Source organism: Mustelus asterias, chromosome 9 (genome assembly GCF_964213995.1).
Source record: "Mustelus asterias chromosome 9, sMusAst1.hap1.1, whole genome shotgun sequence".
In the NCBI taxonomy this organism is placed as follows: domain Eukaryota; kingdom Metazoa; phylum Chordata; class Chondrichthyes; order Carcharhiniformes; family Triakidae; genus Mustelus; species Mustelus asterias.
In genome coordinates this window covers 2,928,159-2,955,823 of record NC_135809.1, presented here as the reverse complement: position 1 = coordinate 2,955,823, position 27,665 = coordinate 2,928,159, and the positions used below count along the sequence as shown (strand labels likewise).

General features: G+C 40.8%; 1 protein-coding gene across 20 annotated transcripts in view; it reads left to right on the top strand.

The window, feature by feature from the left end:
* ppp1r12a (protein phosphatase 1, regulatory subunit 12A) overlaps positions 1-27,665 on the top strand; it is a 196,279-nt gene that overhangs the window by 118,876 nt on the left and 49,738 nt on the right. For 2 of the 20 annotated variants that reach the window (XM_078219500.1, XM_078219498.1), the window contains exons 10-17: positions 229-345; positions 2,192-2,428; positions 4,971-5,068; positions 5,154-5,309; positions 17,362-17,508; positions 22,553-22,687; positions 24,314-24,427; positions 27,143-27,166. In XM_078219500.1, the coding sequence (XP_078075626.1) occupies positions 229-345; positions 2,192-2,428; positions 4,971-5,068; positions 5,154-5,309; positions 17,362-17,508; positions 22,553-22,687; positions 24,314-24,427; positions 27,143-27,166 (1,028 nt within the window). The remainder of the gene's footprint in view (positions 1-228; positions 346-2,191; positions 2,429-4,970; positions 5,069-5,153; positions 5,310-17,361; positions 17,509-22,552; positions 22,688-24,313; positions 24,428-27,142; positions 27,167-27,665) is intronic. The other 18 variants (XM_078219507.1, XM_078219504.1, XM_078219502.1 and 15 more) reach the window with 17 other exon arrangements.

Below are 27,665 nucleotides of genomic sequence, written 5' to 3'. Positions count from 1 at the left end.
TTCTCTTGATATTAAAAACACTAAACCATCTAAGTGGGGTGTGTTAGCTTTCCTTTATGCAAGAGTTAAGACTACATACCGATAATACTGTAGGGTGTTGAACTCCTTGACCTTCCGGTGTTCTCTGGTTGTTGATTTTGTTCACAACGATAGCGTGCAACTCATGTCACACTTGCATATTTCTCTTTGCAGTTTTCTCATTGAACTTTTTGTTTTAATTGGCTTCAGTATGAATCCATTACTCCACTAATGCCTGTGGCGGAGACATTAGATCCGACATCTTGGCGTCAGGGCTTGCGCAAAACTGGCATTGTTCTTGTGCCTCAAAAGGGTGAAAAAGTTATGGTGAGCTGGCTTTTGTGTGCACAGAGGTTTGTGTTTTGTGTTGAGTTACCTGTTTGCCCCGAAGTGTCTGGTTTCACTGCATGTTGTGATGACACGTGTTTTCAAACAAATAGACCTTTGACATGGACATTTGAATTAAAATGCAGAGTTTGTGTGCACATACGTTCTTCACGTCTGTTTTGTTGTATTGCTTTAATCTGCCCTCAAAGCATGACTGACTTACGTAAATGTAGAATAATTCATTGAATTATTAACAGTAGTGGTTTCCTTCCTGTCACTGTACCCCTCACCCAATCAACTCTTGGGGACCAAAAGGCACTGTGTACAGGCAAAACTACACTGGTGTGACTTGTTGAATAGTGCGGTGTTAATTGTTTGTCTTTGTTTAAAGATGATGTGATTTTCAAGACAAGTCTTCGCAATTTTTCAGTTTGGGAGCAGGTTGGAAATTGCGAAATATGGTCTCGCTGATTCCTTCAATTTATAAATCATGTTCATTTGGTAGAAATTTTAAAAATCCTGCAGACAAATGAATATATCTGAAATTAAGCTGGAGGGAGTAAATGTTTGTGTCAAATTGGAAAGCGATGTAGATCTTGATTTATCCCTGAGAGCTATAGAATATTCCTATGTTTCATTAAAAACAGTTGGAGAACAAAATGTTTCTGAATAAGTGATATCTGACAACATTGACAGTAATGGTTGATACGTTCTTCTTTGTTTTCATTGGTTCCGATAGCTACTCATAGAACAAACCTGGAGCTTATGGGAACTCTGTGTATTCCTAGAGAATGCAGCGTCAAGTGTTCTCTGTTTTCACAGAATTGTGATAAAATTTAAAATGTTGCCCTCATTGAGCTTCAAAGCTGCTGAATCAGATCTAGGCCAAACATCTCATCTAGCTGCAGTAATGAATTTCTTGCATTTGAGTCTTGTTTCAGTAGAGTTTGGATTGTTTGTCTTTTGGTGAAGGGAATCAGCTGTTTTCCTAATCTGATTGCTTGTTGAATGATGTATTGCGAACAAACCTGAGGAGAATTTGATCTGCCATGCAAAACAATGGCACATCAAACACCATAATGTAAATTGGCTGCAATGTTCGAGATGTTTTGGCAACTCTACAACAAAATAGTCATGGGGTTCTGATTTTTACAGCTGTAATTTGAAATCATAGAATCCGTACATTGCAGAAGGAGGCCATTTGGCTCATGGAGTCTGCACAGACCCTATTCCTGTAACACCTCATATTTACCCTGCTCATCCCCCTGACACTAGGGTTAATTTAGCATGGCCAGTCAACCTAACCCACACATCTTTGTACTGTGGGAGGAAACGAGAGCACCCAGAGGAAACGCATGCAGATAGGGGGAGAAGGTGCAAACTCCACATAGACAGTGACCCGAGGCCGGTATTGAACCCAGGTCCCTGGCGCCGAGAGGCAGCAGTGCTAACCACTGTCACCGTGTCACCCTCCACTCTGCCACCATGCTGCCCTGGTCTGATTTGTCTGATTTGGATAGATTTTGGAGTACTCGGTACTGAAGGACTTGTTTACAGTCATGTTTGTATGATCTGGATCTTAACTTCCTCAGTATAGGGTAAATAGGAATCTTTCAGCGACGAACGATATCAATAATATCAAGGTTAAAAAGGTGAATGAAATGGTACATCTTATCTTGAATATATAACTGAAGTTGTGATGATAGTTTATGTTTGCTGTAGAAGTGAATTATCAGAAGAATGAGTGGTTGTTTTGTTGAGAATTGACCTTTTACGTATGTTCTGTCCTGGCACAGGAGCTTGATAAACACTCGTGAATAGTATAGTTTTCAATTTTCTCTTCCAGTTGGCCACTTCATTCATCAAATCTTCAAAAGAGGAAGAAAAAAAGAGGAAAGATGAGGAAGAGAAGAAAGATGCATCTCCAGCATCTTGGAGGTCTGGGCTTCGGAAGACTGGAAGCTATGGCGCCTTGGCTGAAATTAGTGCTTCTAAAGAGACACAGAAAGAAAGGGATGTTGCAGGTGTGATGCGTTCAGCCTCAAGTCCACGACTTTCGTCCACTCTAGATAACAAAGAGAAGGTAACTGTTAGGTACACACATTGAAACCTATTTGAGTTACGTACTAAATTGCCTGTGAACAAACGGATATGAAGTAATTCAGACACTTCCCTTTTACTCATTCATCCCAGCACCGCCTCCCCAGGTAGAAGGTAGAATAACGATCACTGCCACTGGACTGTAGAAGTAGATTTTTTATGCTACTGGGAATGGGCATAGGTTCATCACTGTCCAGGAGATGTCCCAGTCTCAAATAAATTGGTGTAAACAACTGGAGAAAGCAGCAGCTTTTCAGCATCACCAGAATTGTAATATATCTGTTAATACATCTGTTTGTAATATATATAAATGATTTGGAGGAAAATGTAACTGGATTGATCAGTAAGTTTGCGGACGACACAAAGGTTGGCGGATTTGCGGATAGCGATGAGGACCATCAGAGGATACAGCAGGATATAGATCAGTTGGAGACTTGGGCTGAGAGATGGCAGATGGAGTTTAATCCGGACAAATGTGAGGTAATGCATTTTGGAAGGCCTAATACAGATAGGAAATATACAGTAAATGGCAGAACCCTGAAGAGTATTGATAGGCAAAGGGATCTGGGTGTACAGGTACACAGGTCACTGAAAGTGGCAATGCAGGTGGAGAAGGTAGTCAAGAAGGCATACGACATGCTTGCTTTCATTGGCTGGGGTATTGAGTTTAAAAATTGGCAAGTCATGTTGTAGCTTTATAGAACCTTAGTTAGGCCGCACTCAGAATATAGTGTTCAATTCTGGTTGCCACACTATCAGAAGAATGTGGAGGCTTTGGAAAGGGTACAGAAAAGATTTACCAGGATGTTGCCTGGTATGGAAGGCATTATTTCTGAGGAGAGATTGGAGAAACTTGGTTTGTTCTCACGGGAACGACGGAGGTTGAGGGGAGACCTGATAGAAGTCTACAAGATTATGAGAGGCATGGACAGAGTGGATAGTGAGAAGCTTTTTCCCAGGGTGGGAGAGTCAAGTACGAGGGGGCATAGGTTTAAGGTGCAAGGGGCAAAGTTTAAAGGAGATGTATGAGGCAGATTTTTTACAGAGTGTGGTGGGTGCCTGGAACTCGTTGCCGGGGGAGGTAGTGGAAGCGGATATGGTAGTGACTTTTAAGGGGCGTTTTGACAAGTACATGAATAGGATGGGAATAGAGGGATATGGTCCCCGGAAGGGTAGGGGGTTTTAGTTCAGTCGGGCAGCATGGTCGGTGCAGGCTTGGAGGACTGAAGGGCCTGTTCCTGTGCTGTAATTTTCTTTGTTCTTAATGGTTTAAGGCTTTTTTTTAGCAGGTTAATTGGAGTGTCTTCCAAAAATCACCTAACTAACCTTGGTAGAGGCTTATCTGTATAGGAATGTAAGACTTTGGACCAGGCGCAAGCCATTAAGCCCTTCACCACTTAGTAAAATCATGGCTGTTTGGTTGGGGCTACAAGTCCACGTTGCCATCTAGCCCCAAACCTTTTGACCATCTTGTCTATCAAAAATCTGTCTGTCTGTGCCTTGAATCAATTTTACACCGTAGATTCCATGATTCTCTAGGCAAATGGGGTTAGCTTAGATGGGCATTTTGGTCAGCGTAGACCAATTTGGGCTCAAGGGCCTGTTTCCATGCCATAGATTTCACGTTTCTATGAATTCAATCATCCAGTCTACACCTGCTTTCAGGGGAAAAGAATTCCACATACTAATGGACCTCAAAGAAAAATATTCTCATCTCCGTCTTAAATGGTAGACCACATTCTTCAATTGTGTACACTAGTTCTAGTCTCTCCTACAATGGACACATCCTCCCAGTATCTCGTCTATCAAGGCCATTCAGTATCTTGTGTTTCAATAAGATCACTTCTCATGTTTCAGGGCAATGCTGTGTGGTTCGAATCTCATCACGGCAGATGGTGAAATTTGAATTCAATCAAATTCTGAACAATGGAACTATTGTCGATTGTTGTAAAATCCCATCTGGTTCACTAATGTCCTTGCCGTCCTTACCTGGTCTGGCCTACATTGGATTCCAGACCCACAGCATTGTGGTTGATTCTTAAATGGCTCAGCAAGTCATTGAAGGGCAATTAGGGATGGGAAATAAACGCTGGCACAGCCAGCAATGTCCATATCCCATAAATATTTAAAAAAGAATGAGTTGAGTGAAGCTTCTCTGAACTGCTAATGCAATTTTAGCCTTTTTCAAATAAGGAGATCAAAAGTGTACAATATTATAGATATAATCTCATTAAGGCCCTGTACAGCTGCGGTAAAGCTTCTCTACTTTTATGTACTATTCCTCTTGCAATAAATGCTAGCATTCTATTTGCCTTCCTAAAAGCTTGTATCGACACAGTAATGCTTCCTTGATCAGGACAGTACTATTCAGGAAGGATTAGGACATCCCTCTACCGCTGGTTCTTGCAATTTGTTTGCAGAGCTTATATGTTATGAGTGATAAAATGGCTTCATTTATTGTTTTAATGTGGCAAGATTGGTGAACACCTCTGGGCAAAATTTGTACTTTTCTTCATTGCCAATAGGAGAAGGACCAGAAAGGAGCAAGGCTTGCATATGTTGTACCTACCATCCCATCCAGAAGACTGGTCAGTACATCTGACATTGATGAGAGGGAAATAAGGTAAAATATAACTCCAAGTTATTTTATTATTTCCAAAGTGTCTCTCTTTCTTCGTGTGGATTGAACTGAGATGATTGCTTCACAGAGATTCTGCGAGTAACTTAGTGCGTAGTGGTTCTTACACACGGCGACGTTGGGAAGAAGATCTGAAGAGGAAAGAATTGAACCACACATCCAGCATCGAAGGGTCTACGTCGCAAAATCCTGCTGTCACCAATGTAGTGCCTAGTTATCAAAGAAGGTAATTGGAAGGTCTCAATGTTTTGCGCCGTTATTTGGTTATGGAAACCAGTTAGAAGAAAGGAAAAATCAACTTAAGCCCTGCCACAGTCACTGATTCTTGTTGATTTTACAACATTTGAATAGGTCCATCAGGGAAATACCTCATTGGGTGTCGTACCTGTAACCCTCATTCAGGAGAAGTAAGAGTAATTATTCAGATTAAAAAAGAAGTTAGCCCATCAGTTGTCGTTCATGTAGCATATTAAATGTTGCATAAATAAACCTATTTGTATGATAGCAAAAGAAATGTTGGGAGGAAGAACCTTGGAGCCCTGCTGCTATGATCCTGAATTCAACATTGTTGCTTGCTGCCAATGCATACTGGCAAAGAATGGGTCTCCAGAGTTTATTGCACCCTGTTTGTCATGGATCGAGAAAAGTAGATGCAGCCACCTAAAGGAATAGCATTAGATTAAACATGGAAAGGACATTTGAACATTCTTGAAAAGGTGCGCGTACTTTACTGGAGGTTACCCATGTTTTGTGGCGGACACTAATGTTTAAATAATCGGAATTGCTTAAATTTGTAGCTGAGAAATCTGCCTTTCACTTAAAGCTGCTTTTGTCTTCAAGCATATATCAAAAAAAGAACACTGATATTCTCTGACATGAATTTATGTCATGCTCAAGTGTCTGAGTAAACCTTGCCAGGTATCAGATGGTCCCCAAGTGTTACTGAACTGTTTGGTGCTCCAGCTATTAGTAAGCTAACATCTTTGCACAGATAATACCTTCTCTTTGCCCCCCATCTATTATCTTAGGCACTAGGCTGGACCTTTACACTGGTAAGTTATATGAAATGGCCAAGGTCATTAGGTAGTCTGAAAGCCTTGGTGTGAATTCAGACGAGCTATAGTAGATGCAATGGCTAATCCATTTAAACACAAGCTACATGAGTACATAAGGGAGAAATGAATAGAAATGTTTGCTGATATTGTTTGCTTGGGAGACAAAAGGAAGCTCATATTCATAGAATCCTTACAGTACAGAAGTAGGCAATTTGGCCCATAGAGTCTGTCCCAATCACAATCCCACCCGGGCCCTATTCCCGCAACCGCACACATTTACCCTACTAATCCCCCGACACTGGGGTCAATTTGACATGGCCAATCAACCTAGCCCGTACGTCTTTGGACTGTGGGAGGAGGCCAGAGCGTCCGGAGGAGGCCCACGTGGACACGGGGAGGATGTGCGGGCTCCACACAGACAGTGACCCGAATCCAGATTTGAAACTGGGACCGTGGTGCTGAGAGGCAGCGATGCTAACCACTGTGCCACCGCGCTGCCCTTGGGGCTGGCATTGACTGGTTTGGTCAGAACATTGAATGCAGGACTTGGGATGTCTTGCTGAAGTTAGGCGTGGGGGCCTATGTGGGGTGGCACGGTAGCACAGTGGTTAGCACTGCTGCTTCACAGCTCCAGGGACCCGGGTTCGATTCCTGGCTCGGGTCACTGTCTGTGTGGAGTTTGCACATTCTCCTCGTGTCTGCGTGGGTTTCCTCCGGGTGCTCCGGTTTCCTCCCACAGTCCAAAGATGTGCGGGTTAGGTTGATTGGCCAGGTTAAATTGACCCTTAGTGTCCTGGGATGCGTAGATTAGAGGGATATGGGGGTAGGGCCTGGGTGGGACTGTGGTCGGTGCCGACTCGATGGGCCGAATGGGCTCTTTCTGTACTGTGGGGTTTCTATGATTTCTATGAGTTGCATTAAAGCGCTTTTATTAAATCGACCTCATCTGCATCCTACTTGCACCATTGAACATTGATCTCTTCCGTGAATTCAGCAACTTTAAGCAATCTTCAGGTGATCTACTCTTAGACATGGGCGTTTCTTTATAAAGTAGGTATGTTCAGAACCATTTTGTATGTCCAGTCAAGTGATATATAATTTGACAGCACAGAAGGAATCCACTGTACCAACATTGGTTCCCAAGAAGCTTTTCCCTTCGTCTTATTTGTGGTAAAATTCACATCAGAAGGACGTAGTGTTCTGCTCATGGTCTGACCCACCCCAAGTGACTTTCCTCTAAGTTGCTCGTAGTGGGAGAGACTCCTCAATTTGTCACTGCCCAGCTGAGATACGCCCCAATGGTTAAACCCTGGATGAGGAGGGATTAACTTTATACAACCTCTGTTGGTTGCAGCAAAATCTAATCTAAAAAGGATCCTTTTCCTTGGTATTTTTCCCCAGACCCACTTATTATGTTTTTAAAATGAACCTATTTAACCAGGCTTTCTTGATTTTATTAATCACTAAAGACAAGAAAAGACATGCATTAACATTGATTCCGGTTAAAAGGGAGAATTGGAGTTGCAAGTGTTGTGGGAAAAGTGACCACTCGGAGATCAGACTTGAGATTCAACATGTAATTTATTAAATCGAAGCTTCGCGGGAGGATCTCTGGGCCGAGTTCCTCAATCTGACTTGGCAGCAAGTGCATTTATATACGTTAAACATCGCAAACATCAGCAGTTTTGCATCAAGCCGTATGAGGTTACATACTTGGCCAATTGTGCCCCTTGACAATAGTTAGTTATCAATAACTCCCAAACACATTTTGTTGAAAATACCTCCCTGTTCAGTTCCTTTTTCAGGCCATCTGCCTGACTATTTCTGGTCCTTTGCTGTCTGACCATTCCTGCTTGCTCTCCATTTTTACACTTAAAATGAGACATAACTCACCCCAGCTTGTCACTGAGTCAAGGCTCGAGTGTTTGTGGTTAACCACAGAGTGCAAAGTCACATAGACAACTTTCTTGTCTTAAAAAGTTTTACATTCACAATGATGGCTTAAGAAGTTTTAAAGTCACAATAATGGCTTGAACAGTCTCAATTTTACTCCAACACAAGTAACTAAATATAAACAAAAAGATAAACTTCCTTGACTCGTGAGAAGTAGATGATTGAATATTGCAGCCGTTGCAGTTTATGGTTCCTGCAGAGTTCCCTTGAAGCAAATAGTAAATCTTGTGATTCCAATGTACCTTAGTTTGGTGGAGAAGATTCCCAGTTCACTCCAGCGATGGTCTTTGCTGGCTTGACTAAATTCCACAGTCAGAGAGAGAGATAATCCTGCAAAATGGCTGGCTTTTATTTGTGTGAAAACTTCCAGCACTGGTTCTCAGAACAAACACAGATATTTGCAACAGCCTTTCAGATGGCTTTTAACACATTTTTTGCACATTGCAAGTGGGAAGGAAAATCCACCTGAGCGATACACAGGAAATCTCCAGATGAGATGGTCATTATGTCCCATTATTTCTGAGATAGCCATGAGACCAGAAGACACAGGAGCAGAAGTAGGCCATTCAGCCCTTCAGGTCTGCTCCGCCGTTGTGAAACCATGACTGATCTGATGTGATAATCCTCAACTCCACTCCACTTTAGCCTCATAACCCTTGATTTCCTTGCTGATTAAAAACCTGTCCATCTCGGCCTTGAACATATTTAATGACCCAGCCTCTACAGCTCTGTTGTAAAGAATTCCACAGGTTTTCTAACCTCAGAAGAAATTCCTCCTCATCTCTGTCTGTGATCTACACTATAGTTCCATGATTTGGATGTGAGGTCCAAATATTTCCAAGTTTGTGGATGGGACAAAGCTCGTGGAAATGTGTGTTGTGAGAAGGATATAAAGTGGCTACGGGGGGGGGATTTTATTTTAAATTTATTCGTGGGACATGGGCTTTGTTTGGCCAGCATTTATTGGCAGCATTTGCTTTCGTAGTCTCAAGCTCTTTCATCAGGTGAGTGAGGACTTGTGTTCACAAACAGGGCATATAAAGACACAAACTCAATTTACAGGATAATGGTTGGAATGCGAGTCTTTGCAGGTAATCAAGTCTGAAAAAAAAAAGTATAGACAATGTGAGTGGAGAGAGGGCTAAGCACAGGTTAGAGAGATGTGTATTGTTTCCAGCCAGGACAGTTAGTGAGATTTTGCAAGCCCAGGCAAGTCGTGAGGGTTACAGATAGTGTGACAATACACACCTCTTTAACCTGTGCTTGGCCCTCTCCACTCACATTGTCTGTACCTTTAAGACTGAATTACCTGTAAAGAATCGCATTCCAACCATTATCTTGTAAATTGAGTTTGTCTTTACATGGTTTCACAACAGCGGAGCAGATCTGAAGGGCTGAATGGCCGACTTCTGCTCCTGTCTTCTGGTCTCATGGCTATCTCATAGAAATAGGACATAATGGGCCATCTCATCGAGAGATTTCCTGTGTATCGCTCAGGTGGATTTTCCTTCCCACTTGCAATGTGCAAAAAATGGGTTAAAAGCCATCTGTAAGGCTGTTGCAAATATCTGTGTTTGTTCTGAGAGAACCAGTGCTGGAAGTTATCACACAAATAAAAGCCAGCCATTTTGCAGGATTATCTCTCTCTCTGACTGTGGAATTTAGTCAAGCCAGCAAAGACCATCGCTGGAGTGAACTGGGAATCTTCTCCACCTAACTAAGGTACATTTATTTGTGAACACAAGTCCTCACTCACCTGATGAAGGAGCTTGAGACTCCGAAAGTTAATGCTGTCAAATTCACCTGTTGGACTTTAACCTGGTGTTGTGAGACTTCTTACTGTGTTTACCCCAGTCCAACGCCGGCATCTCCACATCACAGCATTTATTGCCCATCCCAAGCTGCCCTTGTTCAGAGCGCAGTTGAGAGTCAATCACATTGCTGTGCCTTTGGAGTCGCATGTAGGCCAGACCAGGTAAGGACGGCAGATCTCCTTCCCTAAAGGACATTAGTGAACCAAATGGGTTTTTCCAACAATCGACAATGGTTTCATGGTCATAAGTAGATTCGTAATTCCAGTGTTTTTTTTAATTGAATTCAAATTCTACCATCTGCTGTGGCGAGATTCGAACATGGGTCCCCAGAACATTAGCTAAGTTTCTGGATTAATAGTGTTGCAATAATAGCTTCTGCTGGACACTTACGTAAGTGGGCAGGAACATGGCAGATGGAATATAATGTGGAAAATTGAGAGTTAATCCATTTTGGTGGTAGAAACAAATGTGCAGTGTTTCCTAAATGGTGAAAAATTACAAAGTGTAGATATACAAATGGTGTCATGTCCATAAGTCACTGAAGGCTAGCATGCAGATGCAGCAAGCACTCACCCCCCCCCCCCCAGTCCGAGGCTGGCATCTCTACATCGTAGCAAGCTATTAGGAAGGCTAATGGACAGTTCGGCTGAGAACATAGAACAGTACAGCACAGAACAGGCCCTTCGACCCACGATGTTGTGCTGAGCTTTGTCTGAAACCCAGATCAGGCTATTTCCTCCCCATCATCCCGAAGTGCATGTGCCTATCCAATAGCTTCTTAAATGTTCCTAAAGTTTCTGACTCCACTATCCCTTCATCGTAAATCAGTGCAGGATTCATGAGGTCTTGCTTCAATTGTACAGGAGCTTGGTGAGACTGCACCTGGAGTACTGTGTGTAGTTTTGGCCCTGTTACAATCCCAGTTGATATAACTGGACAGTCCCAGAATGGAATCCTGGTCAGAAGATTGCAGCATTATACTACTATTCGAAAGTGTGCAGGAATAGAATTACAGGACTGCTAATTAGTTTTTGATGGCAAGAAAAAACATTCATTAAGCATGAACATTTTGTTTATTATACTCCTTTAACCCTCCCCCCCCTTAGTTTCACAAATTTATAGTTTTCAAAGATAACTCCCCACTCTGAAACCAAATGGCCGAGACCATTCTTCTGTGGTTTCTTCTCTCAATCCCCCCCAGATAATTGTAATGCGAGTGTTTCCAAACTCCAGTCCCAAAAAGACATGCTTTAGAATCTTCTTTCAAACAGTACTTTCCATCAGCTGTTTTCAATCAGAATCCATTCCAATCATGTCAAACAAATCTTCTGCTGCACTGTTTTGCAAGAATCCAGCTCCAGGTTTTCCATATCTCCTTTCAGACTGACTTTGTCTTAACTGCTTTTACGTCAACTGAGATCCAGCCACCAATTTCCACAATTACTTCAAATGATGTCTACAAAATATAGTAAATTCTCACAAACCTTAGGACTACTTCAGATAGTCTTCTAGTCTCTCATGATACAACAGTACCCTGTTCTTGTTCCAGTTTCAAAATCAAAGAAGTTGTTGCTGTAAATTTACATCAGTGGAGTACTCAGCGAGTCCAAATCCATTATTAGTGGCTTGTCTGCAGCATTTCTTTGTCCTAAGAGACTTTCTGAAGGCCGGTCTTGAGTGATGGTTAGATCTACCAACATGTGACCAACTACAGCCATGATATCAGACCAGCAATGGTCCATTTCGAAAAACAGAATTTGAACCAGAGAATTTGGAAAATGGACAGACTTTTTAGATTTTCTTGATTCATTCCTTGTTGGCCTGGCAATTTCGGCAGCTTTTTTCTATACTTCACAAAATCATCAATGACATCATTGTATGTAAAATCTTATGAAGACACACTTGTCAAATGTTCCTGACTCATTGTACTTCGCAAATAATCTTTAACTCTTTTAAATACAGAGAAAGAATGTTCACCAGCTGCGTTTGTGACAGGTATTGTTTAAAATATTTTCAGGATGGTTTTCACATTTGGAAAGGTTGCCTGCCAATCATCATGTGCAGATCAGCTGGTGATCTCGAAGCACAGAGCTCACCATTATTGGTGAAATGAATGAACTGTTGCACTTCATCTTCAAAAAGATTTATGTCTATGTTCTCCCGGTAGAATTCACTTAATTTCTCACTGCAGTAGCTTTTAGCATTCTCATCCAAATGTCTGTCGAAAAATGCACAAAAACATCAACAGGTTTTCTTCAGATACTCGCTTCTACTCTGCAATTGAACCATTATTGTGTCAGAAATAACATTGACCGTCTCAACAATGATCTTCCCTTCTAAATTTATTTCATTGTCTGCAGTTTCATCAAAAAATAACTTGTATTCTGTACGTTTCTCATCAGAGGGACCTGTATTTTGTTGATGTTACTGTGCTCTGCATCCACCGAGCTATAGTCATTTCGAACTTCCGTGACAAAACTTTTAACTGAAGCTCGCAGTTATGCTGCATTTAGTAGACATGTATCAACATTTTGCCGTGATTTGCTGACAACATTAATTCTTGAAGTAATCAAGTAAGCGGTTCCAGAAAAGTGAAAACAGCAATATCGTAGTTTTCAAACTTCTCTAAGAATTTTGCTTCGGCTTTCACAAATTTCTGAATTTGATGCAGCTATGTCTCTAAAGATTTCGTTCATATTAACAAAGTTCATTATCAAAACCAAAACAGGATCTGTAGGAATGGACCACCTAGTATCTCAAATTCTTTTGACCGTCAAATGTTTTCCATTTGCCTGCTCCAAGTGTGATTGTAACATGTTCAACCAATGCCTAGTAACTCAGAAAAAGGCATGCATTTCTGAACAAAGTAAAAAATGTACAGTTGCCTCACAGGATTCAGCTGCAGGGTTGCAGATTAAATTCAAGGAGTGACTGGAACATGGGATGAATGTTCCACAAGAGCTTGCATTGTTCAGTCTTGCTTGTAGACCTGAAGATTTTCCTGCCATATTTGCAGCATCATCAAAGGATGTCGAAACCTAAATTTGCAATGATTTCCAAAACCGTTGTCTCCAGGCACTTAGATGTGTGGGATTGTAGCTGGAAATAAGAGAAGTCGCTCTACAATTTCTTCAATACTGTTCACATTTTAAAATTAATGTTAATGATCCACATGACTGACATCTGGTGTTAGATGAACCCACTATGGAATAGTATTTGGCATCTGTTACTTGATCAGTGAATTGGTTTCTGAGCCACTCTGCCCTTAGTGATGAAGTCATTGTGTTAAAATGTTGGCTTTCCCTGAGCCACAATGTTGATGGCTTTTCAAATGCTTTTGGAGAAACTCATCAAATGCACTGACATATTCAGTGCAAATTACCTCTTTGATGTGACAGTGATGACTCATCCTGTCCTCTTAGAGGTGATGGCAAAGACGACAGCAGTTTGGCTGTGGCAACAACGTGTCTCCGCACTTCGCTCCATTAGGAACAATAAGAATACCCACCACCCCTTGCCCCAATTAGCTGGGACCCTGTGTTTCTTTGTAAATCTGTCTCCAGCAATACTGCAAGTTAAATCGTAAGCATGGCACATGTAGATATGGATTCAAACTGACAACAGATAAAGCAAGTGAAGAGAGCACTCAGCGCATACCTTCACCATGTTGTGTTAACTCTACTATATTTGAATTACGCAACTCTTCTTTGAGGCTTTTCCCTGCCTTCGCTGTAACTACCAAGCTGAAAAAAGAAATCTTATTATCTTCCATCTTGCTGTGGAGGCTTCAGACCAATTTAACAAACTGCTCTGAAAACTCTGCTCACATTTGACAGCTGAGACGATGCACAACATTCTAAAACAACCCACCACAACATTCTTGAGAGTTCAATGCACCCAAATGTTTTCCGTCTGCCTACTCCAAATGTGATTGCAACGTGTTCACTGCATAGTGGTTAGCACTGCTGCCTCACAGTGCCAAGGACCTGGGTTCAATTCCGGCCTCGGGTCATTGTTTGTGTGGAATATGCATGTGCTCCCCGTGTCTGTGTGGGTTTCCTCTGGGTGCTCTAGTTTCCTCCCACAGTCCAAAGATGTGTGGGTTAGGTTGATTGGACAGGCTAAATTAACCCTAGTGTCAGAGGAATTAGCAGGGTAAATGAGTGGTTACAGGAATAGGGCATGGGTGGGATTGTGTTCCATGCAGACTCGATGGGTCGAATGGCCTCCTGCGCTGTAAGGATTCCATGATTCTATGAGCTGATGCCTGGAAGCTGAGAAAAAGGTATGCACTTTTGAACAAAGTTATAAATATGTGCAGCTGCCTCACAAGGGAGGTGATGGGCTCATGGTATAATTTTTGTACAATCCAGAAACTCCGCTAATGTTCTGGGAACCTTGGTTCGAATCCCGCCATGGCAGGTGGTGGAATTTTAATTCAATAAAATATATCTGGAATTAAGAGTCGACTGAGGACCATGAAACCATTGTCGATTGTTGGAAAAACCTACCTGGTTCACTAATGTCTTTTAGGGAAGGAAATCTGCAGTTCTTACCTGGTCTGGCCTACGTGTGACTCCAGAGCCACAGCAATGTGCTTGACTCTCAACTGTCAACGGGCAACTTGGAAAGGGCAATAAATGCTGGCCAGCCGGCGATGCCTATGTCCCACAAATGAATAAAAAAAGATTCAGCTGCAGGATTGCAGATTAAATTCAAGGAGTGACTGGAACATGAGATGAATATTCCACAGGAATGTTTTAAATAGATCCTTTGTAAAAACAATTCCAAGATCCAGAAGCACATCTTTGCTGAAACTTAACCAGTTCTTCATCGGGCCATAGCCTTTCTGTCCATCAAATTTTGTTGAAATCCGTTCTAGTTTTTGAGATATTTTGTTTAGAGAGAAACAAACTAACGGGGAAAAAGCATTAGCCCTGACATCAGGAAATGATTTTCTTTAATACAAAAGTAATTTAATGTATGCAATAGAAATGTCTCAATGGAATGCTAACCCTGGCATTGTAAGGATTAATTGGATGCTGAAATGGGAGACTTAAAATTCCTCTTGGTGAATACATCAAGATGGGCTGAGTGACTTTCCTCATCCCCAAAACGACACTAAGAATCTGCAGTTATCGAAGGGGTGTCAGGTTTGCTTTTTAGTGATTTTTGAAGATATTGTTATGAAGGGCTTTTAACTTGGAATGAGGATGAAGAGAAGGTTGCAGTTTGACAAAGAAATAATAAGATCATTGACAAGAGAGAGACCCCTGTTTGAGTTACACAGCAAGGAATGAATTTGAATTAGTGGGGAAAAGTTATTTGAAGAGCTCACCCTTTTCAAAACCCTACTTGCTTTTTTGCCATATATTGATTCTTTTTCCTGAGAAATTATTTAAGTTTTTGCTGGATGAAATTTAAAATGATCCCCTTTGACCTGTCTTAGTGATTGATTCACTCTGGCTTAAAGTTTATAAATGTCAATTATACTGGACTTGCCAAATTTACTCTGCATTTCTTCTGCACTTGAGCAGAATTTCAAAGGCAGTCCTGTACAGTTCAGCCCTCGTCTGCATAATGGATGAAGTCAGGGTTTCTATATAAATGGTAAATCGGATCGTTTCCATTAGTGAAGTATTCATGATAAATGTCATCACTTGTTAAGGGCTTTACAGTGAAGCAAACCTGATCATTTTTAATGGTGATGCTGTAGATGGGTACCTCAGCATTTTTTTCCGACTATTGTGACTTGCTCTTAATCGAAATGGATGTCCTCTGCTTCATGTGAGATAACTGCATGTGCTGTATGCAAATATAATTGAAATGCTGTGAACCGTGAATGTTGTTAACACACCCCTGCATCCCTAAGAATCTGTTCCAAATTGGTGATATGGAGAAGTTCCGGCACATTATATGAAGACATGAGTGATCATTCTGAATTCAGAATTCCTGGTGTTGTTTTCTGTTGGGTAAATTAAGTACAAAGACTGTGTTCTGTTGTCACGATTGGGAGAGAGCCAGAGTGTAGTGTTGAGATAGAGGATCAGCTGAATGATGATGCAGGCTCGTGAGACTGGATCGGTATTAAGATCCCTTATCTTCCTGATACATATTCATGACCTAGATCTTGGTGTATGGAGCACAACTGCAGAATTTGTGCATGTTAGGAAATTTCTAAGTATTGTGAACCATGAATAAAAGTGTAGAACTTTAAAAGGATCTAATTTGATGGTATGGGTGAACAAGTGGCAGATTAAATTGAAATGCAGAGAGATGTAAAACTATTCATATTGGTCAGAGAATGCAGATAAAATACAATTCTAAAGTGGGTGCAGGAGCTGAAAGATCTGGGTTTACTTGCACATCATTAAAAGTGGCAAGACAAGTTGAGAGTGCGGTTCATGAAGCATACTGAACTCTGAGGTTCAATAGTACAAAAGCAAGCATGTTGTGTTAAACCTATAAAACACTGGTGTTATCTCAACTGGAGTACTGTCCAATTTTGGGCATCACACTTTAGCAAGAATGTGAATGGCATTAGAAAGGGTGCAGAAAATATTCAGGAGAATGGTTCCTGGGATGAGGGACTTAACTTGTGTCGCAAGATTGGGAAAGTTGGGACTTTTCTTCTTGGTGAAGAGAGGTTGAGGGGAGATTTGGTAAAGGTATTCAAAAATCAAAATTTTGAGGGGTCTGGACAGAGTAAACGGGGGAAGGAACTGTTCGAAGCGGCAGATGGATAGAAAACAAGAGGGCACAAACTTAAGGTAATGAGCAAAAGAAGTGGCAATATTAAGGCAAGCTTTTCCATGCAGAGAGTGGTTTGCGCTGCTTAAGAGTATGGTGTCGGCAGTGTCAATTGGGGCTTTCGACAGGGAATTGGATCATTATCTGAAAAGGAAAAGATTGCAGGACTGCAGGGAGAAGGTGAGAGTGACACCAGATGAGTTGTTCCTTCAGAGAGCTAGCACAGGATGAGCTGAAATCTATAATAAGAAATCTCTCAACAGCAGGTTAAAGTCCAACAGGTTTATTTGGAATCACAAACTTTCGGAGCGATGTTTCTTCCTCAGTTGACACTCACCTGTGGAAGAAGCTGTGCTCCCAAAGCTCGTGATTCCAAATAAACCTGTTGAACTTTAACCTGGTGTTGAGAGACTTCATACTGTGCCCACCCCAGTCCAATGCTGGCATCTCCACTATAATGGCTGTCAGTTTTATTCATTATGGTTTTTGTAATTAAACCCAAAACTGTTCTGTTTTGTTGCTGTCGAGTCACACTAAATGTTACAAACAATTTTCTATCTTTTGTCACTCATTTAACATCAGTGCTTGCATATTTAAGACGTTTTATTTTGCATTTTACATTTGTGCATGATAGCATGTATTCCTATTGCTTTTGTTACGTTTTTCTAATTGTTTTGATGTGCTTTCTTGCTTGGTATGCATGCAGTAATTCGTATCTGCTAGCAATAGGCAGAAGTAGCAGTGCCAGAGATCTCCCAGCCAGCTCTTCCTCAGTCATCAGCTTGGATTCCACTAATTCTAAGACTAGGCAACCATCTTCAACTCAGTTCTCATCTTACAGCATCTACAAAAGGTATAACATTGAACTGTTTGACAAGGCCAACGCGTTAGTTTGACTAGAATGCTTGCTTTGTGTTTCATGCTCACCTTTGGTTTTTGCATGTATGTGCCTCTGGCATGTGTGTGTTGTGTCCTTGTTGCATTGTCTTTTCCTCATATTTTGATTGGAGTATTGGCTTTTTAATAAGCATAAAAGAAAGTGCTGCATCAATGTACAGTCTCAAAACCTTACCATTCGTATAAAAGCTCTAATGTCTTTCTAAGCTCTGGAGGTTTTGCTTCAAACAAAATGCTGAAAATACATCAGTTGCCACTGAATGAAAACTTGAAAAGATGGGCAGTGTTTTGGGCATAGATCTTTCAGCTCTGTACAAGGGACTGTACACAAACAGTAACTTGATTTTTTTTCACTCTCTATAATATGGAATTTCTTGCAAATTAATTTTCTAAGTTCCAGCATTTTATCTGTTTTTTGCGTCATTGGTTATTTCTTTCTGGATTTCAGGGATTTGTGTATTTTTTAAAAAGCATAATTCTATGATTCGTGGGAAAGAGGGAATTTGTTCAACTATAACATGACCTTCTGTACAAATGTTACCATGAGTCAGATGTAACCGTGCCAGTAATCTGTTTGGGTTATTCTGCATTTCCAAAAGCCAATTCCTGGTGTTCCCTGGAGAACACCATTGTAAACATTCCTCCAGCCCGAAAGGTATCCATTGAGCATTACTCTCTGCTTTCTATTATTCGTGATGTGGAGATGCCGGTGTTGGACTGGGGTGAACACAGTAAGAAGTCTCACAACACCAGGTTAAAGTCCAACAGGTTTATTTGGTAGCAAATACCATAAGCTTTCGGAGCGCTGCTCCTTCGTCAGATGGAGTGGATATCTGTTCTCCAACAGTGCACAGACACAGAAATCAAGTTACAGAATACTAATTAGAATGCAAATCTCTCCAGCCAGCCAGGTCTTAAAGGTACAGATAATGTGGGTGGAGGGAGCATTCAACACAGGTTAAAGAGATGAGTATTATCTCCAGACAGAACAGCTTGTGGAATTCTGCAAGTCCAGGGGGCAAGCTGTGGGGGTTACTGATAATGTGACATAAATCCAACATCCCGGTTTAGGCCGTCCTCATGTGTGCGGAACTTGGCTATCAGTTTCTGCTCAGCGACTCTGCGCTGTCGTGTGTCGTGAAGGCCGCCTTGGAGAACGCTTACCTGAAGATCCAAGGCTGAATGCCCGTGACTGCTGAAGTGCTCCCCCACAGGAAGAGAACAGTCTTGCCTGGTGATTGTCGAGCGGATAACCATGCAGACGCTACGACAACGGATGAATGAACACCGCTCGACAATCACCAGGCAAGACTGTTCTCTTCCTGTGGGGGAGCACTTCAGCAGTCACGGGCATTCAGCCTTGGATCTTCAGGTAAGCGTTCTCCAAGGCGGCCTTCACGACACACGACAGCGTAGAGTCACTGAGCAGAAACTGATAGCCAAGTTCCGCACATATGAGGACGGCCTAAACCGGGATGTTGGATTTATGTCACATTATCAGTAACCCCCACAGCTTGCCCCCTGGACTTGCAGAATCTCACTAGCTGTTCTGTCTGGAGACAATACACATCTCTTTAACCTGTGTTTAAAATGCTCCCTCCACCCACATTGTCTGTACCTTTAAGACCTGGCTGGTTGTAGGGATTCGCATTCTAATTAGTATTATGTCACTTGATTTCTGTGTCTGTGCACTGTTTGAGAGCACATTTCCACTCCATCTGACGAAGGAGCAGCGCTCCGAAAGCTTATGGTATTTGCTACCAAATAAACCTGTAGGACTTTAACCTGGTGTTGTGAGACTTCTTATTCTATTATTCGGCCAGTTTTGTATCCACATTGCTACTATCTCTCATTACTTCAACTATAACTTGTTTCTCAAGCCTGTTGTGTGGCACTGTATTGAATGCCTTTCGTAAATCCATGTACACCACATCAACAGCATTACCTTCACCAACCCTTTCTGTTAGCTCTTCAAAAAACTCCACGTTAGTTAAAAATGATTTCCCCTTCAGAAATCCACGCTGGCCCTTCCGAATCAACCCCCATTTTTCCATGACACGACTAATTCTATCCCAAATAATTGTATCCAGAAGCTTGCCTACCAATGATAAACTGACTGGTCTGTAATCTCTGGAGTTATCCTTACAGCCTTTTTTGAAAAACTGCATACCATTTGCAGTTCTCCAATCCTCTGGCATCTTCCCGGACTATGGAGAAGACTGAAAGATTCTGGACAAATCCCCAGCAATTTCCATTCTCATTTGCTTCAACGCCCCTGAATGCATCTCATGGTCACGGTGACTTATTAACTTTTAAGTATCCACAGTCTATCCAATGCATCCTCCTTATCAATTTTGAACCCTTCTATGGACAGTGTTTCCTTGCCTGCCACCTTGGCCTGTGTGGTACCTACCTCCTCGGTAAAGACAGATGCAAAGTATCCATTTAATATCTCCGCCTGCCTCCGTGTGTAAATACCCTATGTGGTCGAAATCGGCCTTGCTCCTTTTACCTTTTAATATTTATATGCCTATAGAAGACTTTGGGATTCTCCTTTTCTGTTGGCTCTCAATCTTTTCTCATAATCCCTCTTTGCTTCTCCAATGTGCTTTTTCACTTCCCCTCTGAACCTTCTGTATTCCTCTCAGTTCTGATCTGTATTTTCTACCTGATACCTGTCACGAGTTCATTCTTCTTCCTTATCTTAATTTCTATCTGTTTTCTTCAAGGGAGCTCTGGATTTGTTCACTCCACATTTCCCTTTTAATATATCTTAACTGTGCCTGGACCATTCCCTTTGTGAAGCGAGTCAGTTGTTCAGCTGCAGTTTTTCATTCCAACCTTTCATTCCATTCTATCCAAGCCCAGTTCTGTTCTTGCCCCATTGAAGGTGATTCTTCCCCAGTTGGTTAATTTTACTCTGGATTACCTATTTTCCTTTTCTATCATCATCCGAAACGTTAGCATGCTATAAATCAATGTCTCCTAAATGTCCTCTGACAGACACCTAATCTGGCCCACCTTTATTTCCAAGCATCAGGTCCAACAGTGTTGGACTGGGCACATTCTGCTGTAGAAAATTGTCCCAATCACAATCAATGTACTTTTGACCCCCTCCACCCTTTACACCACCCTCCCAGTCTACATTCAGGTAATTATAGTCCCCATTGTAACTATAATGTTTGCAATTTGTCATTTCTTTATAATTTTTGTGTTGCATCATTCTATGATGCTAGGAAAATTGCTAAGGGGGTCATTTTAATATGTACATGGTGGCTTTTGTCCACTTTCTCGGAGTGGTATGGAATTGACATACAGGGATGATTTATGGTATTCCCAGAACATGGGAAATCCTGGGAACAGTACTAAAAATTACTGTGACTGGTTTTACTTTTTTTTTTGTGTCCCAAAGGAACCCGATTTTCCATCCATTTAAATTGATGTTTGGCATACTGGGTACAGGTCATGAATCCTCCCAGCCTGACATTTCTCTCTCGCTACACCCTGGTGTTCCAGTATGCCCAGGAATAGGAAAATACGCCCTTGTGTTTCATATGAAAGTGACCCTTGCTGTCCTGACCCCTATTGGACTGTATATGTTGTGGAAGCATGAACAAAGTACCATGAGTGTAGACTGTAAATCTATTGAGTCATTTTAGTCAACCTGCTTTAATGATCTGCCCATCTTTTGGGATCCTTTCAAACATTGGATTGATGACCCACCCTTGGTGTCCAAATTTCATGTTGGATTGGCATTTTAAGAACTTGTATGTTTCATTCGATCCTCAATCATTTTCTGACCTTGCAAAACAGTATGGGTTGGATGGCTGTGTTCTGTTTTTGAAATATAATGCCCCACAGTTTTTGATTGCTTTTTTTTCAACAAAACTGATTTGCCCAAACGCATTTATTTTGGCTGCAGAAATATAATTCAAACCTCAATATTAACACCACTCAACTGTACATTCACCAAACTTCAGTAGCTTCCTCTTATGACACATTTCTTTGGATAAATGGACAGGCTAAAACACACCCAATAACTGTTCATTTTTAGTCTTGCAGCTGAAAGAGCTTAAGGGCAACTCTTGCTTTTCCTGTGCAATAAAACTTAACCATTCTGTAACATCAAGAACATGTTCAAAGGATGACTTTTCAATAACCACAAGCAATGTTTGGGAATAGAGCCTAATGGTGCAAATCATAAGTATTGTGTTGGTATATTTCGATAAATATTTTTGTTCAATCCATTTTTCTTGGAATCTTTTCCAGAGCGACCACTCAGTCCTGTTCCCCACACACAAACCATTGTTTATTCTTCTGGTCAAATTATTTTCTTGTTGTGGAACACTGAACTTCAGTATACTGTTCATAGCCTGAAAACTGGATGCAATAAAAATCATAGCCAAGCATAGAAGATATTCTCAAACTGAAAACAAACAAAAATAATCTGTTCATTATACAGAATGCTGTGTTTAAGGCTGCCCTTTTTAAACACAGCAGTGCTTGGAAAAAGTTTTGATAAAAATTCTCACTAAATGTCTCCATTTTGAACTTGTGCCCATAGAACAATAAATTATTCCAGCAGGGACAGACTGAAACACAATTGTGCAAGCTTCGGCATGAAAATTTGGATTGGCCAAGTTCTTGCCCTCATTTGTTAGAGAAAGTTAATTGATATTGCAGACAACATTGTTTTATGGATCGCATTTTATCCCTATCCATCAATCAAAATGGTGCTTTGGGGATCTGCTAGACATTGCCAATAAGTGCGATGGTGTGTAACAAATTAAGTTTTATGTGTGTGTCAGCAAAAACATCCTTTTAAACCATCAAAGAAGGGAAGAACGAACTGAGCATTTTTCATTTTTAGCAGCCCGGTTGAGTAAGCTATTTAAAAAAAAAAAGACTTATTTGACTTGGTGAAAATCAATAATTAGCATTGTGGTGAGATCACAACGACTTTTGATGAACCTTTCTCCCAACTTTGCTTTTCCCTTCAGTAGTTCTTTTGGTAGAAGGAAAGAGGATTTGATCAGTCCTCCAAGTGCCATTTCAACCAACACCATATCAACCATTACCTCATCAAACAGTCTGCAACCTGCTACCAGGACCTCTGCATCCACTTCATCTGGCAGGTAAAGCAAATGAACTGCAGCGATTTTGCAAACAAATTTTAAGTTTTTCCCCCTCTTATGTTGTATGTTTTCCTTCCTTTTGTCTGTCTTAAGGATGCTAAATTATATGTGCAGTCATCATTTGTGGAAGTGGAAATTTTGGTAAGGGAGGCCAATTGGTCCACTGGCTTGTGGCAATACTAGATACACATCAGAATCATCTACTTCAAATGTATTTTTTGCCCACATCCAGTACCTTAATTTTAAAAAAAATCTTTGAAGGGATGAGAACATCACGGTCAGCATCTGTTGCCCATCCCTCATTGGCATTGAGAAGGTGGTGGTGAGCTGCTGTCTTTAACCACTCTAATCTATTGAGTGTAGGTACACCCACAGTGCTGTTAGGAAGGAAGTTCCAGGTTTTTGATCCAGCAACAATGAAGGCACGACAATGGAGTTCCAAATCAGGATGGTGTGTGGCTTGGAGGAGAACTTGCAGGTGTTCCCATGAACCTGTTGTCCTTCTCCTTCTATTGATAGGTTATGTGTTTGCTAAGTGCTGTTGAAGGAGCTATGGCGAGTAGCTGCAATGTCCCTTGTACATGCTGAGCACTGCTGCTACTGTCAGTGTGTAAGGAGTGAATGTTTCAGGTGGTGAATGGGGTGCTGATCGATCTGGCTGCTTTGTAATGGGTGGTGTTATGGATGTCTCTTCAATAGCTGCTTGCAGTAATGCTTTCCATGCTCCATAGTCCTTTGCTATGAAAACATTTCTAACATCCCCTCCCCCTTTTTTATTGTTGCCCCCCTTATAATTAGCTGAAAAATTTATTATGGTTTACTCAAATTTGTTGGAAACTTTAAGTCACCCATTAACATTCTATTTTCCAAGCCGCTCAACATAACTAAACCCTGCCATCTATACCATGCTTGAAAATCTTTTGCATGGCTTCGGTATCCAATATTTATGCTTTTTGGGCAAGTACCCACATGTGTATTGGCCAGTTAGTGTTTAAAGGTATTTAGTGGCAATCAGGGGAATTTAACTTCCTGAAGTGAAAAGTGAATTCCTCAGAAAGGGTAGGTATAGACTAATGCCCTTAAAAAGAACAATGATCCAGTGCCATCACAATTAGCGTTACAAGAGCTAAGCAGCATTGACTGCTCTTTAAAAGTTTGTAACCGTTCAGTATTTCGACCAGGTCATTAGGCCGAGCAAATCCAGATAAACATGTAATGTTAATACAATGGTGTTACAGTAAAATGATGGAAAATACAACGGGTATTGAAAAGGTGGCGGGGGGCTCCACTTCTGAACTGCTGCAGCACGTGGTGTAGTTACCCACACAGTGCTGTTTGAATTCTTCCCAAAGAAACATTTTTCTTGGATGGTACCAAGATTCTAGTTGGCTGATCTTTGAACTGAATTCTCAAGTTGCAGATTAAACTGCAGGAACAAAAGTGACTCAGAAAAATAAAAACAATTCAGGCCAAGACCCTAAATTATTGATGGATTTTTAACGTTTTAAAGCCAGTCCTTGAGTCACACGCACAATCTGTTTGAAAATTGATTTTGGTTAATTTTTATTTCATGTTTGTTGTGCTTTGCTTATTTTCTTGTTTGTGTTGCTGCTTGATATGCTGTAGTACCTCAAATCGGTTCTCGACGGGGGACAATACTGAAAGAGAGAAAGAGAATGTTCCTTCAGCGGTTACAACTGGCACTGTCTCTTCAACAACAGAGGTCAGGGAGAGACGCAGGTGTGTAGCCTTCCTGGTAGCGTTGATGCAGCTTTAGGGAGGTGGTGATTAGGTTTTCAAACCATTTAACACAAAGTTAATGGAATTTTGCATAGACCCAGCATGCACTTTAAAGAAAGTCGATTTAAAGGTTACAATGCTGTGCCATGATTCCTCCATGTGTAATGTCCAGATTTCCCCCCACTTTTGTTCCGTTCACCATTGCTCTTTTCCACTTTCTTGGTGAATTTTGGAGCATGTGTTGGGTAGACCGCCCCTTACAGCTGCTGCAAAAAGATGGATTAAATTAGTTATTGTAGGTTTACGAAGTGGACATATAAAATGCATTAGAATGTAGAATAATTTGAGGCAGCCATTGAAGCTTTGGGGACAGATATGAAGTATGAATTTATCATTATTACAGAAATTTCCAGGCCTGGTTGTGAAGATGAGAGATTAGGATTCTTTGGTAGAAATTGTTTGTTGCTTGCCACAGATTTTACTTCTCTATTCTAATAAAATTTCCCCCAATGCTGGCTGACTCTTCGTTATATACACATCCGATAAAATTAAACAATACTCCAACACCTATTCACCTTAAAGCAAATGAGAAACTATTGTTTATTCTAATGCAGCAGAGGAAATGGCACATTTTTCATGTTGAGAATGTCTGTGAATTAGAATTTGGTTAGGTCTTGGCAGAGAACTACTGCCAGCATGGCTTTCTTTCACATTAATTCGCACAGGAAGGTGACAATATATCTGAACACAGTTTCCCTCATCGAAGTTTGTATTTCCCCAAAGTGCAGTAAGCATGATCTGCTGTTGAGCTCCACATGGATAGCTTTTACAACTTTAATTTCTTGTGAGTGCTATTTTTAATATCCTCCTAAATAAATGAATTAAAGCTCAAGGTATATCTTTCGCCCCTTTCCTGACCTCAGGAAGTTAAAACAGCTTCACAACAAATTAAAGTACTTTTGAAATATACCTATTGCTGTTTAGTATGGAAACATGGCAGCCAATTTTCACACAGTAAAGTACCTCAATAAGTGAGATAATAACCAAATAATCGCAACAGGCATAATGATTAGCTGGTCATTGATATCACTGCTAATTGGATAATAGCCAGAGGAAACGGTGATGATAGAATATTGGAGTTGCTTTGAGAAGTATTAACCTTGAGTTTTTTTTCAGAGGAAGGATTAAATGGGACTGGAGGAGTAGCTGAGGAAAAGGGCCACTACATGTGACACATATTCAAATTAGTAGCAGTAAAAGTAGAAAAGTCCTAAATGGTAACCATCTCAGAATACTGAAGGAAATAATCGAGGCATTAGCCATAATTCTCTCATTTGTCTGAGCTTTGTAGGTGGCTAATTCAGGTAAGGGGTAAACCATGAAATGATAGAACGGCTTGTTTTAACCCATGTGTGGAACCTTCTGGTGCTCACAATGTAGGAAGCAATTTACAAATACTTAAGTATGGGCTAATGAAGGATCAATAAAGGACATTTAATTGTTTTTTGTGGAATTTGCAATGTTTGAAAAGAATGTGGTGGATTTTATATGTAGCATTTTTCAGACGTCATTTGATGAAGATCCCACATAGACTCAGGCATATAAGAACAAGAGTAGGTTATTCAGTCTGTCAAGCCTGCTCCACCACTTATTGCGATCATGGCTGATTGGACACTTTTACACTTGCCATCCTCAAGTTTAACATTTAAAGTTTATTTATTAATCACAAGTAGGCTTACATTAACACTGCAATGGTTAGTGTGAAAATCCCTTAGTCGCCACACTCTGGCACCTGTTCGGATACACTGAGGGAGAATTTAGCATGGCCAATGCACCTAACTGGCAGGTCTTTCGGACTGTGGGAGGAAATCCATGCAGACATGGGGAGAACATGCAGTCTGTGTACAGACAGTGACTGAAGCTGGGAATTGAGCCTGGTCCCTGGCACCGAGGCAGCAGTGCCAGCCACTGTGCCGCCCTCATAATCCTTTACGCTCTTTATAACCCTTTATTTTGTTACATTGCTTTTAATGGAAATTCAGGCACATGATATTGAAGGGACTGCTTCTGCCCAAATATGGAGATAGCTGAGGGACAAATACAATTCCCAAATATGGTTTATTTTCTGAGTGCTACAACAGAGGATTCAGAATAAATTTGTAATGGTACCAATAGTTCAAAGTGGATACATTGTCCTGCTTTTCCCCAGGGGAAGGACAAGACCCAATTTCATTCTTGGCAAATTTAGTGTCACTGCAATTTGGTAAAAGCTGAACTGACTTTCTAGACTACTTTGATTTTTCCACGAAAGCTTCTGTTAAGTGTCTATCAGTATAACAGTAACTGTTGATGGACATAATAATGAGATCTTAATTGAATAGACAATCTTTAGTGTCCTGCAATGTAACATGCTGCTTGGACATGTGTAATTTTAATTTATTTGTTCAAGTTGAGAAATAGACAGATTGACCATGTCAGTGCATGGCTTTATGAACCAATCAAATTCTCTCTCTCTGTTTTGTTTTTTCTCTTCTGAATTTCAGCCTCTTGGTTCTTTCCTCACCTGTTATCTCTCCTTTATCCTTTCCCATTGTTTTTCCCTCCCTTTTCTTTCCTTCTCTCTCACTCTTTATTTTACAAATCTAGACTGTACTTGATCAAAACCAATAATTCCATGTTTTGAATTTTTACCAAAACTTAACTTTTTCTCATCAGGTTATTGGTTCCTTTTGAGATTCGGTGAGATGAAGATCTGCATGCTTTGTGGCCATTAATACTGGCTTGTGATTTTAAGAATTGATGCATTGTAACCAAAACATTAGATTGACTTAATTATCCAAATACCTTGTATGAAGTGAAAACAATTGGCATGATACAGGCTTTCCCTCTTGATTAACTTTCCTTTTATACTTGCTGATTCTGAGCATTGCATTAAATTTGTATAATTTAATTTTGATGCTTGGAACTATGATAAACATGACACTTATAATTTAGCATGCGTTTTAACATCTGTATTGGTAAACAATGTTTGAATTGAGCACTTGCAGTTTGAGGAATCATTTGAATGTATGTTCTCTTTCTATTTTCCATGTCAAACGTCACTTATTGTGGGTTGGTTTTCGAAGACTTGGCATAGAAACATAAAACTATCTGAGAAATAATACTGTAAGAAAAGGAACAACTGTAGTAATGATTTGAATTCTAATATCATTACTCTCAATTTTTGGTGTAATTGTGT